General features: G+C 41.0%; 1 protein-coding gene across 2 annotated transcripts in view; it reads left to right on the plus strand.

The window, feature by feature from the left end:
• mfsd1 (major facilitator superfamily domain containing 1) overlaps positions 1-16,832 on the plus strand; it is a 51,163-nt gene that overhangs the window by 18,360 nt on the left and 15,971 nt on the right. For both annotated transcript variants that reach the window (XM_034168280.1, XM_034168279.1), the window contains exons 10-15: positions 1,398-1,454; positions 1,647-1,803; positions 7,705-7,802; positions 7,937-8,049; positions 8,179-8,226; positions 10,176-10,242. In XM_034168280.1, coding sequence (XP_034024171.1) covers positions 1,398-1,454; positions 1,647-1,803; positions 7,705-7,802; positions 7,937-8,049; positions 8,179-8,226; positions 10,176-10,242 — 540 coding nt within the window. The remainder of the gene's footprint in view (positions 1-1,397; positions 1,455-1,646; positions 1,804-7,704; positions 7,803-7,936; positions 8,050-8,178; positions 8,227-10,175; positions 10,243-16,832) is intronic.

Here is a 16,832-nt window from a genome sequence, read left to right on the forward strand (position 1 = left end):
ATGACTCACTTAACACAAGTATTGTGTGATTAAAATGGATTATGTGCAGTTGGGTTAAATTAATGTTGAAAGGTGTTTTTTTTTTTGTTTTTTTTGCCAAAGTATACATAAATTGTGTTTGAAACTGTACATATACATAGAATCTGCATTATCTCAAAGATTAAAGGGCAATTGTTGGATGCTTTTTTCACTGCAGGGACTAGTACTGTACTCAGGAACTAGTGCCTGATCTGAAAAAACAACTATGCAGGATATTTTGTCTTTAATTAATTTATTTTTTTTAAGCATAAAGGAGTTGCTTTGAGGCACTACTCTGTGGTGATGTATGAGGTGTTGGGGTATACTGTAACTTGCAGCCAAAACAGCAGTAATTACTGAAATGCTCATATGCCAGAAGGTAGCAGCCTTCAGAAGTGTGTTTAGTTTCTAGCTTCCACTTTTCATCATAACTGCTCCTTAATTGCATAAATTTCAAGCAGCTGATCTGGTCTGTGTAAGCCTGATCCCGTCAGATCTCAGAAGTTAAGCAGTGCGGGACCTGGTTAGTACTTGGATGGGAGACCTCTTTGGAACACCAGCGGCTGTGTGTGTTTCTCCATGTAACACTGGATTTGCTTCATGAAGGGCATCCGGCGTAAAACCTGTGCCAAATATCAATGCGGATCTGGTTGTATCCGCTGTGGCGACCCCGAACACAAAAAATGGGAGCAGCCGAATGGACAACCATTTGCATAAATTTCGAGGTTGTAAACTTTCTGGGAAGAGACAACAAGAACTAAGCGTGCAATTTTTACTCTTACCTGCAAGTTGTGCAGTTTAGCATGTTGTCTCCATAATGGATCACTTTAGATCTTATATTTTCCAGATTTTTGTTATAATGAATCTTGTAGGTATTAATGAAATTGTGTCATAAAATATCTGCACATCTGGATTGTGCAATATATTTTGTTTAGTGGTTGACTAAATTATTTTGATGACACTGTTCTTTAAAAACATATGACAAGTATAAAAGGTACAATGCCACCTGCGTCTGGTCAAACATTCACCTGCATGGCCTCAAAAGGCTGTGGTGTGACACGGCAACGGAGAAATGGAGGGCATGTGAAATGGAAAAGAGGTCAACAGAATAGCTGGCACAGGGGGATAAAAACAAAGCGATCATAACTTGTTCTTGTGTCACTGAAATTTCCTCTGAAGTCACCTGGCAGTTGACATGGATTTTCCAACTAGGTCAACTTTTTCAAAGCAAATAGCAGCTGACAAATGGCAAACAATGTATGCAACACTAAGCTACCTCACTAACTCCTCCCTTGGTCAATACTGTATGTAGGTCAGTTTGAAGACAGTGTTGCAATGCAAAGTGTGGTTTCCTGCTCATAGTGTCTGTTTCATTGCAGGGTGTTCTTCATTGAAAAATTCAATTTTTCCCCAGCAGAAGCCAGAGCTGTCAACAGGTAAATGGGATCAGGTGGAACAATCCAGTAAAAGCTTGAATGATGCTTTTTTTATTATTATTAATTTGGAGGGTAATGGAAACCCACTGGGTTTTCATTATCCTCATTTATTTAACAGTGTCAAATGCAGAATTTTCTCTTGAAACATTTTCTCTTGAGCCATGCCTGCTTTCCATCCTTTCTCTTTCCCAGCATCGTATACATCATCTCAGCCCCAGCATCTCCGATTCTGGGCCTCCTAGTTGATAAGACGGGCAGGAATGTGGTTTGGGTAATATGCGCTGTCGTTGCCACCCTCGCTGCTCACATGATGTTGGCCTTCACATTCTGGAACCCATGGATCGCCATGGTAAGTCCCACAATCTCAGGCTGGCACTACATGCAATCAAAAAATGATTTGGGATGTTCGAGTGAATTAAAAGAAGGAATAGGAAAAGTGGTTGAGTAAAAGCAAACCCATAGCTGGTCAGCAGATGGAATGACTGTGGAAAGCAGTTATACTTGTATTTGAGCTCTAGCTTACAGTAATACTTGTGTAAAATTTAAATGCACTGCTCAGGTGGTGTAACCTAAACCCAGTCACTCACAGTGGAGTAACCGTTTGATGTTGATGACGTGTTCTGAAGATGTGGATGAAGCTGTGCAGAAACTTGGTTTGGCAGGGCTCCTGTGCAGCATACGGTGATGAACGCAGTATGTCGTGCTCGTCTTTATTTGAAAATCAGCCAATATGCTGCATCAAAAGTTAATTAGATTTTTATTCGGCACCTGCCAGCAGCCTCAGGTGGTAGTGTGGATATAACAATGCAGTGTAATAGGCACTCATTTCAGCACTGATTCTTCAACAGTGCTTTCAGTTATGGTCAGTGCTCACAGCTTAGTCGTGATGAAACTTGATCAGACATTTACTAAAGTATGGCTTTTAAAAGGTAATAAAACTTGATTATTTTTAGATTAACAAAAAAAATCATTATTATGCCTTTCAAAAAAGATTGCAACTTTTTTGCAGCCCTAGTGAGAAATGTGACAGGCTGTCTATTTTCAAGCCACAGGTACCCCCCCCCCCCCCCCCCCACACACACACGTATTGCTTAAGTGCCTGTAGGGTATTTTGGCACAAGTCTCAGAGTATGCATGTAGAACCCACGGTGGTTCCATTTTCTGGTGATTGTTGCAACATGAAGTCTCTATATAACTAAAGGTATTACACTGGTCAACACAATTTTTCTTGCATGGAGTTTTCCAACGTAATCCGAATCTGGTGTTAGTTTTTGCCACTCGCATCACGTTTTTGACATGTGACAACATATTTCTCGTATCAAGCACCAAAGCAAAAGCTGCAGACCTCTACGGCGCCATAAACAATATTACGACTCTTGTTCGCATTTCACAAACCTGGTTTAAAAATTGTTTTTGAAGCTGCTTTTGTGTGTGATTAGTGGCATCAAACACGTGAGTGAATGAGCAACTTTTGCTGATTGCAAAAAAAACAAAACACACACACAAAAAGTGATAGAGGAAATCTCTGCAGATTGTGATTCAGCACCCCGAAGTACCCTAAATCAGTTCTCAAAGTCCATGCAAGAATTTTTTTTTTCCCAATGATCTTGGTTCTAACTGTTGAACACATAACATTATGCATCCTAATTTGTATTTAGTGTTTGAACAGACACTCGTAACTTTTAGAGCAAACCTCTAACCCCAAAAGACTTGATTTCTTGGATTGGAGGAAGGGATGCTTATTCGCTGTCTTTGGATGGTTTTCCATCTTTTTGTAAATTCTTGCTGTGTGAAAGAAATGGCGGAACATTATTTTTTATTTCTTCAAATCGACAAAACTAATATTTTGCCGTAAAACGCCCAAATTCCCTTGAAATTGATCATTATTAAATGGTTTGTTTACCGGAGGAGGTGGTCGCCATTTTGGTATACCGACAACAGTTCAACGCGCATTCTCATTGGTAGAAAAATGAGGCCTCCCTCTCACTGCCTCCGATGCGCTTATCGAGTCTGCGGGCTCAGTAAGCGCTGCAGCGGGCCACTCACACTGCCCCCCTGTCTGCTGTGCAGAGCTGCGGCCAACTCTGGCAACAGTGTCCAGGGACTGCTCGAACATTTCTACACGAGCGGGCATGGAAACACTTCTGTTTTGATGCGGCATGCTCTGGCACCCCGCAAGGATAGACTTCTTGCAGAAAAATCCGCAGCGCCACAGTGTCTTGGTAACCACACCCGCAGAGCTCCGTGGCCACTGAGAGAGGTTTGTTCCTTTTTAATGAATTGGATTCGCTGCGGGGCCCGCATCCATACCCCGCAATGGTAATACCGGAGGCAGTGTGAACGAGGGGTGACAATGACTCTCCAGGCGGAATCGCTTTTCATCTTATGCTCTTGTGAAGGTAGTAAATGTGCAACAGTGTCTCGATGTTCCCGACAATTTCCTGCCTGCTTCCCGCGCCAGATCTCATAGCATCGTTCAACAAATTTTCTACCTCTACTCAGTTTCTCATTGTTTATTTCCAATATTACACAAGATAAATACAGGTATGGCAATAATTTAACGCTGATATCATTTAAACAAGTAAATTCTGTGATATTTTGGTATTGTTGTATGATAAATGTTATTGCTTAGGGAGTAAAACATGGTGATCATTGAAGTTTGTTACCACCAATGGCACCATCCACCATGCATTTTAGTATGTGGCCTTGTCTTTGGTTGTTAAACTGCCAAATCGATGAAATCTTTGATACAAGCTTAAATACTTCATATGTAGCTTCTTTCCATGAGAAATACATCTTGTATTGAAAAACGTGAAACAAATTACACACGGTGGGGGGGTAACCCCTGTTGAAAAAGAAAATCAATAAATTTCTTCATAAAACTGAAAACAAATCAGGTTCAGATTCTTAGAGGTGTTTGGGCTCAGACTGGATAATTTAAACAAATTTAACATTTTTATTGTTGTGCATTATTGAATGAATAATAGCAATTGAGTGGCTTCAGTATTATGATATTATGATATCTCTTTACCTCGTCTGAAAGCAGTTATGAAGTTATTTATAACATGTTAGTTGAGAGTTATGATTTTTAATTGCCTAGTCTTTGAGCCCAATCAAAAACAAACTAAAGTTTTCATCAAGATTTAGCTGTATTTGTAAACTGTTGTTGTTATATTCTGTACGTGCTCCTACAGGATGGTGCAACACACATTCAAAAGCCACATGTTGTGCCATACTGCGTGAGATCACAAGAGAAATGTAACAGCTCCTTCAGGTCCAAATTTAGTCCAAAGAATGCACCACAGGGCACTTATATTCTCAAAATTTCTTGGGGGGGCAGCAATCTCCCCAGACCCCACCTTAATTTTCCAAATGCCTACGGTGTTCAGGGTAACTTTTGCTGTCTTGAATATTATCGATGAATCGCATGGCTGTCTTTTTTTTGTTGTTGTTGTTGTTGTCCTAAGCATCCATGTGGAGGATTTGTGACTTTCCTCTTTGTTTTTAATTTTATAACTTTGAACCAGTTTCTAAACATTGTAAACTATTATTTCTAAAATTAATTAGCTGTTTGTGCAGGGCTTTGTCAGATCCGTGTAATGTGGCACGGATGGACGCTTTGAAACTTGTTGAATCCTGAGGTCTTGAACCTCTTTGGAATGAGTTAATCTTGAGTGTGAAAACTGCTTTAACTTCCACGGATCGAAAAAAAAAAAAAAGTGTGATTTGCTCAGTGTTGAAAAAATTATGAAGGAATGAACTTTTAGCTTGCTTTAACACTAGTGACAGTGACAAAACAATTCCATAAATTCACGGCCATCAAACTGTTAAATCCAAGCCAAAAGCAATCAAGATAATTGAAATCCTCAAGAGTCCACTCAGCACTCTGCAAGAAGATGTTATGAATATTAAAACATGCTTCAACATAACTGTCAGTGGTTATGTAGTCATAATTGGTGTGAAATGCATAGTGCATGCTTTTAAATACATTTAAATAACTGTATAGTTAGACACTAGGTAGACCTTTGCTAACAAGGTACACCTGTCTCATGTAAGTCTTACATACAGTACTGTTTTTAATATTGCAACAGAATTGTTGCTTTTCCATTTAATTTGTACGGGTTAATGCGAACAACAACAACAACAACAAAAAAAATCTGAAGAGTGTTAGGACAACAACAAAGACAATGGCCTCAAAAGCAACAAAATTGTTCAAACATGGTGACAAAAAAAAAAAAAGTCATACGGTACTTGATGAAGGATGTGATCATGGTGATACAAGTACTCTCAGGTATGCAGAGTTTTTGTAAGAGTTGAGCCAGTGTGTGTGCATTCATGTGTGTTATTGTGTGCTTGAGGGCTATAAATGTATGTACAGAAAGTTATATGGTAAATGAAAGTTATATGTATATAAGGTGGTGTGCAATAAAATAAATGTGGGGAGTTGTATGGTGCATTCCAGAAAGTATTCACATCGCTTCACTTTTTCCACATTTTGCTATGTTGCAGGCTTATTCCAAAATGGAGTAAATTCATTGTTTCTGTACCCTTCCCCAGATTTGTGTCTTGAAACAGTCCTGTGTCAGAGGTCTACAGACAGTTCCTTTGATTTCATGCTTGGTTTGTACTCTGACATGCACTGTCAACTGTGGGACCTTAAAGTAGGCGGGTGTGTGTCTTTCCAAATCATGTCCAATCAACTGAATTTACCCCAGGTGGACTCCATTTAAGCTGTAGAAACATCTCAAAGATGATTGGTGGAAACAGAATGCACTTGAGCTCAATATTTTGCTTCATGGAAAAGGCTGTGAATATTTATGTACGTACATATGACTTCTTAGTTTTTTGTTTGTTTGTTTGTTTGTTTTTTCTTTTTGCAAAAATCTTAAAAAAATAAATACAAATAAAAAAATTCACCTTGTCATTATGGGGTATTGTGTATTGAGTCCAAAGAGGAGGTTAATGGATGTGAGGGAGGACATACAGGCTGTTGGTGTGACAGAGAAAGTTAGAGCATAGGGTGAGATGGAAATGATTGATCTGCTGTGGTGACCCCTCACGAGAGTAGCCGAAAGAACATGATGATGATGATTATGGGGTGTTGTGTGTAGAATTTTCAGGGGAAAAAAAAAATCATCCATTTTGAAATCAGACTGTAACATTACAAAATGTGGAAAATATTAAGCACTGTGAATACATTCCAGATGCACTGTATCAGCACCACACTGCTCTCAAAGCTGCATGCAGGGCACTCACTATACCGCAGAGGAACACATGCACAGCAAGAGGATCAGTGCCTCGCATTATCAGCAGGCAAGGAGTGACCCTAGGGAGTATAGTCCAGCCATCCCTCAAGGAGGTGCACCCAACCAACCCACATGTGGGAGCAGACCAAACCTGTGAGCATGAGATAAAGGACATGGACTCCCTGTCCTGACCACAGACAGAGGACAGGCCAATATCCCACTTAAGACCACCCACTGGAGCAAGAGCTGGCAAAATGCACACCGCCATGCTCTCCCGGGTCCAAGGCCCCAGCATTGTGGCCAATGGGTCATTTCCTCTTGCTGCCAGCACCAGGTACATAACAATACCACCCATTCTGAAAGGAACCATCATCACTCAGGAGGGCCTCCAGTTGCTTACTCCCCCTTCACATCCCCCAGCATGCCACCACTCCACACTAACCCTCAGGGACCTCTGGGTGACAACAGACCCAGTAGACCCATCAACTGCACCCCATCAAGGGTTCACACGGTGAACTGCACAGCAGCAGTTGGAAGCATCCATGCCTTTGAGGATTCTTGGTGAGCCCCCCGCAGGGGTGGTGGCCAAGTGGTTAATGCGCTTGGTTTCAGTTCGGAAGGTTCTGGGTTCAAATCCCACCCCTGCCACATTTCTCCATGTAATGTGGAGTTGCGTCAGGAAGGGCATCCGGCGTAAAACCTGTGCCAAATCAACATGCAGATCCACCTTGGATTTGCTGTGGCGACCCCGAGTGCAAACAAAGGAGCAGCCGAAGGGACTTACTTACCTGAGGCACACCCCCCAGTCACTACAGCTGCTAACCAGCTGCCCTGCTCACCCCACACTCACACGTCTTGTTTGGTGTAATGATGTTGAGTCTTGTAGACCATGGGATCAGTGAGGAAAAGGCACACAAGGCAGGAATCTAATATATGTATAAAAATGTTGTTTTGGTATAACATGTATGTTATGTTGTTAGTGTCTTATGTGATGTGTATTCCAGTCCCTGTTAGGTGTGTCCTACTCGTTGCTGGCCTGTGCATTGTGGCCCATGGTGGCCTTCGTGGTCCCTGAGCATCAGCTAGGGACGGCATACGGTTTGTATGTACTGTGTTTTTTTGTTTGGTTTTTCCTCTTTTTTTTTTTAATCTCACAATTGGTCATCCAATAATATTAAATTATTGTGTATATTTTTCAGTGGAATTTACATTGATGTTTTTGAATTTGTCCTTTAGCATGCAGTCAATCCAGAACTTGGGACTCGCTCTCATTGCCATGGCAGCAGGAGCCATTCTAGACAGCAGAGGATACTTGGTTTTAGAAGTGTTTTTCTGCGCCTGCATCTGCAGTGAGTATTTTAGTTTTGTTTCTCTTTTTTTTTTTTTTTCCTCTCCCCCTCAGGAGCTTGTAGTTTGTAAAGTAATCTTTGATTCATCAGTGGCTTCCAACATTACTTCAACACTTGCCTTTCTTGCAGTTGCTCTGATGGCGGTGGTGTCGCTTCTCATCGTGGATTATCTTCGAGGTAAGTATCACGCCACCTCTCTGCCGAATTAGTGTACATTCAAACCCACGGGTGACCACATTACTTCTTTTGCTTCTGCCAAGTAGTGGACACAGTTCAGTTACTTAGCTAATTTGCAATGCTTAATTTTTTGTTTGTTTGTTTGTTAGCCGGTTAGCTGTTCAGCAAACTTTGAAAATCATTAGCAAACCAAATAGCTTCTACTAAATGTAGTTCTGCTAACTTTAAGTTAGCTAACATTTTTAAAGTAAAGTTTTTAATTCTCAAAAAAGTTTGCAAACCTCATTAAAATCATACACATTGGAGCTTATACACGAATCCATCAAATGAAATCGACACATCGCGAGAAGGGAGCAAGTAAAACCTCCATCAGATGGAAGAGCAAGAGATCAAGCCAGAGTAAATGCATGAATTCAATAAATAAAATTATTTTCTATTTGTATTTTTATTTCTTATTGGTTTGATATATTCTGTACTGTGAATAATCTATATTGAATGGAAACTTAATTTGTTAAATTATTTCTATACGTACATGTTGATTGTCATCTCATCTTGGCATGCTAAACCTTTTAGAGTGTAAACATGGTGGGTCCATGTTTATGCTCCAACATATTAAGCTTTCCACTTTTTGTATTTTTTAGGGTTTTAGAGCCACAAAAAACATACCAAAGAGAATTCATATGATAGAATTTAACAGTCACTTCTGCTAAATGGTTTATTGATTGATTGTTGACACAGTTAAACAGGGGCTAGCTTAAAAATTATTTTTATTTCATCTGGTAAAACATACTAAAAACATGTATTTCCTGCTTTTCTTATGAGTTTTTTTGTTTTTGATCATTAATAAATCGATAAAATAAAAAATTATAAAGAACACATCTGATTGGTTAGAAATTTTATGACGTATAGGTATGGGGACCAAGCTCCCACCTTAATGTATCCTTATTGATTTCTATGTAGAGAATGTTGATAAGACTGGCTGACAAAAGTTTCGCAATGTTCAGATGTAACCAGCGTGATTGTCACAAACATCTGTCTAGATAGACCTGGCTGGCTGTTTATATGCTTGTCTAAAAGTAGTCTGGCTCACTTGCTTATAGACTCAGCCACTAACGTGACAGCAACTCACAATTCCTCACTTGTCCCTCTGAGAATGGGTTTGAAACCAAAATACTTGTTGAAAGACACTGCGGTCCCAACGTTATTTGACTTCATTAAGTGTGTAAACGCAGGGCAAACCACAGCCAATGTGAGCCTCAGAAACATCATATAAATTCAAATATAAAGTCTTATCGGTTTATTTCAGTCATATTCATCATCACAGCCTGATGAAAACATATCCACATAAGTGTCCTGATTTTGGACGACGTCTGAAAATAGTTCCTTGTCAGGGGCTGACGAAACGTAGCGTTTTAAGAGTTCCTCTGTGTTTTCAGTCTGAACCAGAGAATGCCAGCACTTTGTTCCACAACAGAATTAACTTAAGTGTCACAGCGGCTCATTCACGTCACATCAGTGTTTATCACAGACAACAGTCGACTCTTCCTGTGATGAAAAGAAATCCCATTATCCATCTAGTCAAAAATAAAATAAAATTACTCTGACATCCGTGTAAGAAGTGAAAGAGGTGCTGAGCTTATGGCTTGCTGCTGTATTGTAAACATATTACCACATACGCTAACGTCACACTTACACAATACATGCGATAATTATTCATAGAAAATGTGAATTTTGAAAATGACTGTAAAAATTAGTTTTAACATTTAGAATGACACTATTATACTATTTTTTTTTTTTTTTTACAAGAGGTCCCTTTTTAACTATTCCTTTAGCAGAATAGCCGTTATCGAAGCTAACTTTCTTGTTCGCCGTGGCCGTCGCTGTTCTTGTCTTACTCTGACTTTCTCCACATATCTATCTCTGATGTCTGTCTCACCGTCTTCCTCAAGGAGGGGATTTGAACCGGTCTGCTTCAGCCAGAGCCAAACTCCTAAAAGAAGCCACTTCAGATGCAAAGTGAGTACCGTTCACACTTCGTTCTCCAACACTGCTTTTCCACTCACTTACCCAACACTTAAACAAGGATCTCAAAAACATAATGAACAACTCACTCATGTAATCATGTAGCATTTGCATATTTTAAACAGGAACACCGGTTCGAGTTCATTATGCACATTTACTGGTGGTGCGTCTTAATCCAAAAACACTGCAGTTACTTCAGTCCTGAACTACTGTACATTTTTAGTTTGTTCTGCCACCAATGTTCTGTTACATAACTGTAATTAATGCAGTTTGGCGGCAGGATTTTTCAGTTTGATGGTTTATGGATAATGGCCTGGTAATTTGTTTTTTTTTTGTTTGTTTGTTTGTTTTTTTCCCCTCTTCCCTTTAAGTGACTCTTGGTTGGTGTACGAGGTCTGTTAGAAAAGTATCTGACCTTTTTATTTTTTTCAAAAACCGTATGGATTTGAATCACGTGTGATTGAATCAGCCAAGCTTGAACCTTCGTGCGCATGCGTGAGTGTTTTCGCCTGTGAGCAGGCTTTGTGTGAGCACTGGTCCACCCCTCTCGTCGTTTTTTTTATTGCGAATAAATGTCTGAATGATTTGGAGCTTTGCTGCATCAATTTTTTTTTTCCAGAAACTGTGAGAGACCTCCAGGTGGACACCGTTCGGAAAATTAATATGGCTTTCAGGGACGATTTTATGGGGATTACACAGATTAAAGAGTGATCCAGACGGTTTAAAGACCGCCCACAACTGCTGAGAGAGCGATCGACAGGCTCAAACCCCGCTGAAACAACCAGATAATTTCCAACGTGAAGGCTTTGTTGATCTGGGACATCGTCTGACTTTCACAAAAAGGCAGAAGGCGTGGATATCAGCACTTTTTCGGCACATTCCACTGTTACAGGAGTTTTTTTCATGGAAAGAAAAGCGGAAGGACGCGCCACGGAGCCGTTCATTACGTGGCACAAAACCACCTCCGTGTTGGTCTCACAGGACGGCTTTCAGGTGGATTTCAGACGACTGTTGGTGGCTTTTCAGTCGTGTGATTATCCAAGAAATTGAGCATGAGCTGGACATGCCCCAACATGTCCTGTGAGGCTTCATCACGGCGTTGCTTTGCGCCATGCGGCTCCACCGCGACGCACGGAATTCCGCTCTTCTTTCCATGACAGAAACTCCTGTAACGATGGAATGTGCTGTTCATTTCTAAACTGGACGCTGTCTTGATCCGGTATGTCGTCTGACTAGCACAGGAATTGTGAAAAGACGTGGACATCAGCACTTTTTCGGCACATTGAGACAGACGTGCGGAGGAGTTCCGTCCGTCGCGGTGGAACCGCATGGCGCAAAGCAACGCCGTGATGAAGCCTCACAGGACATGTTGGGGCATGTCCAGCTCATGCTCAATTTCTCGGATAATCACACGACTGAAAAGCAACCGACAGCCGTCTGAAATCCACCTGAAAGCCGTCCTGTGAAACCAACATGGAGGTGGTTTTGTGCCGCATAATGAACCGCTCCATGGCGCATCCCTCCGCTTTTCTTTCCATGAAAAAAAACTCCTGTAATAGTGGAATGTGCCGAAAAAGTGCTGATGTCCACACATTCTGCCTTTTTGTGAAAGTCAGACGTCGTCCCGGATCAACAAAGCCTTCACGTTGGAAATGATCTGGTTGTTTCAGCGGGGTTTGAGCCTGTCGATCGGCGCTCGGAGCACGGCGCGCTCTCAGCAGTTGTGGGCGGTCTTTAAACTGTCTGGATCACTCCTTAATCTGTGTAATCCCCATAAAATCGTCCCTGAAAGCCATATTAATTTTCCGAACGGTGTCCACCTGGAGGTCTCTCACAGTTTCTGGAAACAAATTGATGCAGTAAAGCTCCAAATCGTTCAGACATTTATTTGCAATAAAAAAACGACGAGAGGGGTGGACCAGTGCTCACACAAAGCCTGCTCACAGGCGAATGACGCAACCGACAGGCGTGAAAAAACTCACGCATGCGCACAAAGGTCCAAGCTTGGCTGATGCAATCACACGTGATTCAAATCCATATGGTTTTTGAAAAAAATAAAAAGGTCGGATACTTTTCTAACAGACCTCGTATTTATGGAACTGTTCTTTGCTGAGCCAGTCTCATGGCAGTTCGTGATTCAGCGGCACGAAATATACATTAATCTGTTGGTTCGTGATTTTGTCATGAAATGTGTAAAATGTTCGTAATGGGAGCACAAATGTATTCTAATACATTCCGTGATGGCTGAACAAAATTAAAAGTGATGCGGGCGGTCTAGCGGAGTTGTGGTTAGGATTAGGGGAAGGAGTAGGGTTAGGTTAAGCTTAGGGGTAGTAATAAAAGTGACGAGAGCACGAAAAACTCGTGAGACTGGGCCGCTATTCCAGTTACTATCCTCATGACACACACAGATTTGGAAAAACCTCTTTGTTCACAATTCCTCGTTTTAATCATTTGTAAGGTTGGACGTTTGGAAAGATCAAAATATCCCCCTTCTAGTCAGAATTTAAGTGACCAATAAAAAATTGATCCATGGGTGCCCCACCCATGATAAATGTTTGGTACATATATATTTGGACAGTGATAATGTTTCTGTTTTAACTCTGCCATAGGGTATTGGAGTCAAATGGAAATGTTGAATAGGAGCTTATACTGTAGACAGACACTTTAATTGCATTCAAATCAGGTGAAAGAACACGTGACGTCTCGGCATGAGTCTGTGTTCTAGTCTCATTCTCTGAGTCAATTCTTGAGTCTCTTGAGTGGTTGTTACAGCAGTGTGCTTGTTTGTGCTGCTCTGTAACACAGGTGTGATTGGTGATACAGCAGACGTTGTTGTGTGCACTTTGTACAAACTGCACTCTCCTTCAGATTTGTCTTGGTTGCTTCCCCCACTGTTTGTGTTCTTGCACATTGTCTAATGTCAGCTTGGTCTACACAGACACACTAAAACTGAATTATAAGGGAAATGCAACACTTGAAATTAATTCAAAATTTTTTGTTTGTAAAACAGCTCAGCAGCCAGTTGTCCAGTTACTTTTGTTCCATTTTAAATGGGGGGATTTCACACAAAAAAGATTAAAGGTGACAGTCTATATGCTATGAGCTCATATTCTTTTATGGTCTCAGGTCTGGTACCATGCATCTGGAAAGTATTCACAACACTTCACTTTTTCCACATTTTGTTATGTTACAGCCTTATTCCAAAATTGAGTAATTCATTTTGTTCCCCTCAAGATTCTACAAAGAACACCCCATAATGACATGACAAAAGTTTTTTTTTTTTTTAAATGAAGAAACCACGTGTACACAAGTATTCACACCCTTTGGTCAGTACTTTGTCGATACACCTTTGACAGCAATTACAGCCTCAAGTCTTCTTGAATATGCCACAAGCTTGGTGCACTATTTTCACATTACTCTTTGCAGCACCCCTCAAGCTCCATCAGGTTGGATGGAGAGCGTCAGTGTTCAGCCATTTTCAGATCTCTCCAGAGATGTTGAATCAGATTCAGGTCTGGACTCAGACGACAGAGTCGTCCTGAAGCCACTCCTTTCATATCTTGGTTGTGTGTTTAGGGTCATTGTCCTGCTGAAAGACCATCGCCCCAGTCTAAGGTCAAGAGCGCTCTGGAGCAGGTTTTCACCCAGGATGTCTGTACATTGCAGCATTCATCTTTCTCTCAATCCTGACTAGTCTCCCAGTTCCTACCGCTGAAAAACATCCCCATAGCATGATGCTGCCACCACCATGCTTCACTGTAGGGATTGTCTGGTTTCCTCCAAACATGCCTGGCATTTATGCCAAAGAGTTCAATCTTTGTCTCATCAGAGCAGAGAATTTTATTTCTCATGATCTGAGACAGTCCTGTCTCTGAGTTCTAGAGAAAATTGCTTTGACTTCATGCTTGGTTTGTGCTCTGACTTGCATTGTCAACTGTGGGACCTTATATGTAGACAGGTGTGTGTCTTTCCAAATCATGTCCAGTCAACTAATTGGACTCCATTTAAGCTGTAGAAACAGCTCAAGGATGGTCAGTGGAAACAGGATCCACTTGAGCTCAATTTGGAGCTTCATGGCAGAGGCTGGGAATACTTATGTACATGTGAGTTCTTAGTTGTGTTTTTGTTTTTTTTTGTTTTATTTTAATAAACTTGGAAAAAAATTAAAAAAATAAATAAATCACGTTGTCGTTCTGGGGTATTGTTTGTATAAATTTGAGTGAATGAATTTCATCCATTTTGGAATAAGGCTATAACATATGAAAATGTGGAAAAAGTAAAGCGCTGTGAATACCTTCCAGATGCACAGTAACTTGAAATGGTTTGATAAATTACATTTTTTTTTTTTTTTTTATGCATGTAGTCTTATGCCCGTAACTGTATACGAATGATCTGTGATTCTTTTCAAACCTTAAAAACTGAGCTCAGGAGATATTGTTTGGCTCTGTGACGGCACTTCTACAAAACCTCTGTTATGAGCAAAGTGGTCAAGAGTCCCGTAGTACAGAGAGTAGCAACAACTGAGAACATGGCACCACTTTGTGGTCAATTGTGCTGAACTACTGAATGAACCTTTTTATGTTTTCAATGTTTTGTTTTGTTTTGTTTTTTTTAATCTATCAGTTAACCACATACAGCAACACATCCAGGTACAGGTACTATCAAAATAAATATAAAAATAATTAAGATATCAAATTTACGATTTATGATTTATTTAATTAATTTAGCGCCTGATTTATGCTTCTGCAGCTCTGTAACTCCGTGTCATGCAATGACATGTGACAGTTTTAAAGTTCTCTGTCGCTGGATTATGCATTATTCTGGATTAATTTGTCCCTCAACAAGTTTTTGTTTCTACAGTCATCACCTCCATTCAAAGGTAAACTATACAACTTCCTCTTTTTCTGTGTTGTAAATTTGTGGACTTTTCTGCCAAGTGAATATGATCGCGAACTGTAATAATCAGCGTGCACGCTGCAAAGACTATTAAAATATGAGAGGAATGACTGAAAGGATTAGACACAGCAATTTAACAGGCGCACGTCAGGCTGCGGGTCCGAGTCTAAGCATGGTTTGAAAAAAATAAACCATCAGGCTTTTTATCACGGTCCCACTTTACTTGAATCGGACACTGTCAGCGTTGAACTTCAGTTTTGTGCCTCTCTTACTGTGCACGTCCAGACTGATCTGTCTGGTCACATTCAAGGGGTTTTTAATGGAAATACGAGGTCTGTTAGAAAACTATCAGACCTTTTTATTTTTTGCAAAAATCATATGGATTTGAATCACGTGTGATTGCATCAGCCAAGCTTGAACCTTCGTGCACATGTGTGAGTTTTTTACGCCTGTCGGTTGCATCATTCGCCTGTGAGCAGGCTTTGTGTGAGCAGTGGTCCACCCCTCTCGCGAATTTCTCCGCACGTCTGTCTCAATGTGCTGAAAAAGTGCTCATGTCCACGTCTTCTGCAATTTCTGTGGTAGTCAGATGATGTCCCAGATCAACACAACGTTCAGTTTGGAAATGAACGGCACATTCCACTGTTACAGGAGTTTTTGTCATGGAAAGAGGAGCAGAGAAATTTGCGCATCGGGACGGAGCTGCATGGCGCAAAGCAACGCCGTGATGAAGCCTCACAGGACATGTTCTGGCATGTCTAGCTCATCCACAATTTCTCGGATAGTCACACGACTGAAAAGCCACCTAAAGCCATCTGAAAGCCGTCCTGTGAGACCAACACGGAGGTGCTTTTGTCCGCGCCATGAGCGGCTCCGTGGCACATCCCTCCGCTTCTCTTTCCATGACAAAAACTTCTGTAACACTGGAATGTGCCGAAAAAGTGCTGATGTCCACATCTTCTGCCATTTCTGTGGAAGTCAGACGACGTCCCGGATCAACAAAGCCTTCACTTTGGAAATGATCTGGTTGTTTCAGCGGGGTTTCAGCCTGTCGATTGGCGCTCGGAGTGCGCCGCGCTCTCAGATGCTGTGGGCGGTCTTTAAACCGGCTGGAACACTCCTTAATCTGTGTAATCCCCATAAAATCGTCCCTGAAAGCCATCTGAATTTTCCAAATGGTGTCCACCTGGAGGTCTCTCACAGTTTCTGGAAAAATTTGATGCAGCAAAGCTCCAAATCGTTCAGACATTTTATTCGCAATAAAAATCCGACGAGAGGGGTGGACCACTGCTCACACAAAGCCTGCTCACAGGCGAATGACGCAACCGACAGGCATGAAAAAAACTCACACATGCGCACGAAGGTTCAAGCTTGGCTGATGCAATCACACGTGATTGCATCAGCCATATCGTTTTTGGAAAAAATAAAAACGTAGGATAGTTTTCTAACAGACATCGTACACTGCAATTGGACAGGACATTTTATCGCATGTAAGCGAAAATCCGTTGGACAAAATCTGGTATATACAGTGTTTATTACAAGGAAAATCATACAAAAACATCCGGTTTATACGATGATGGTTTAGGCGAGTTTCACTGTACATGGGACTGAACACTAAATTTACCTCTCAAAGATTTGACAATGAAGTTGCTTTCATCCCACACAGCTGACTTTATTTTCCCAAA

This window comes from Thalassophryne amazonica, chromosome 4 (genome assembly GCF_902500255.1).
Source record: "Thalassophryne amazonica chromosome 4, fThaAma1.1, whole genome shotgun sequence".
NCBI classification, from domain to species: Eukaryota; Metazoa; Chordata; class Actinopteri; order Batrachoidiformes; family Batrachoididae; genus Thalassophryne; species Thalassophryne amazonica.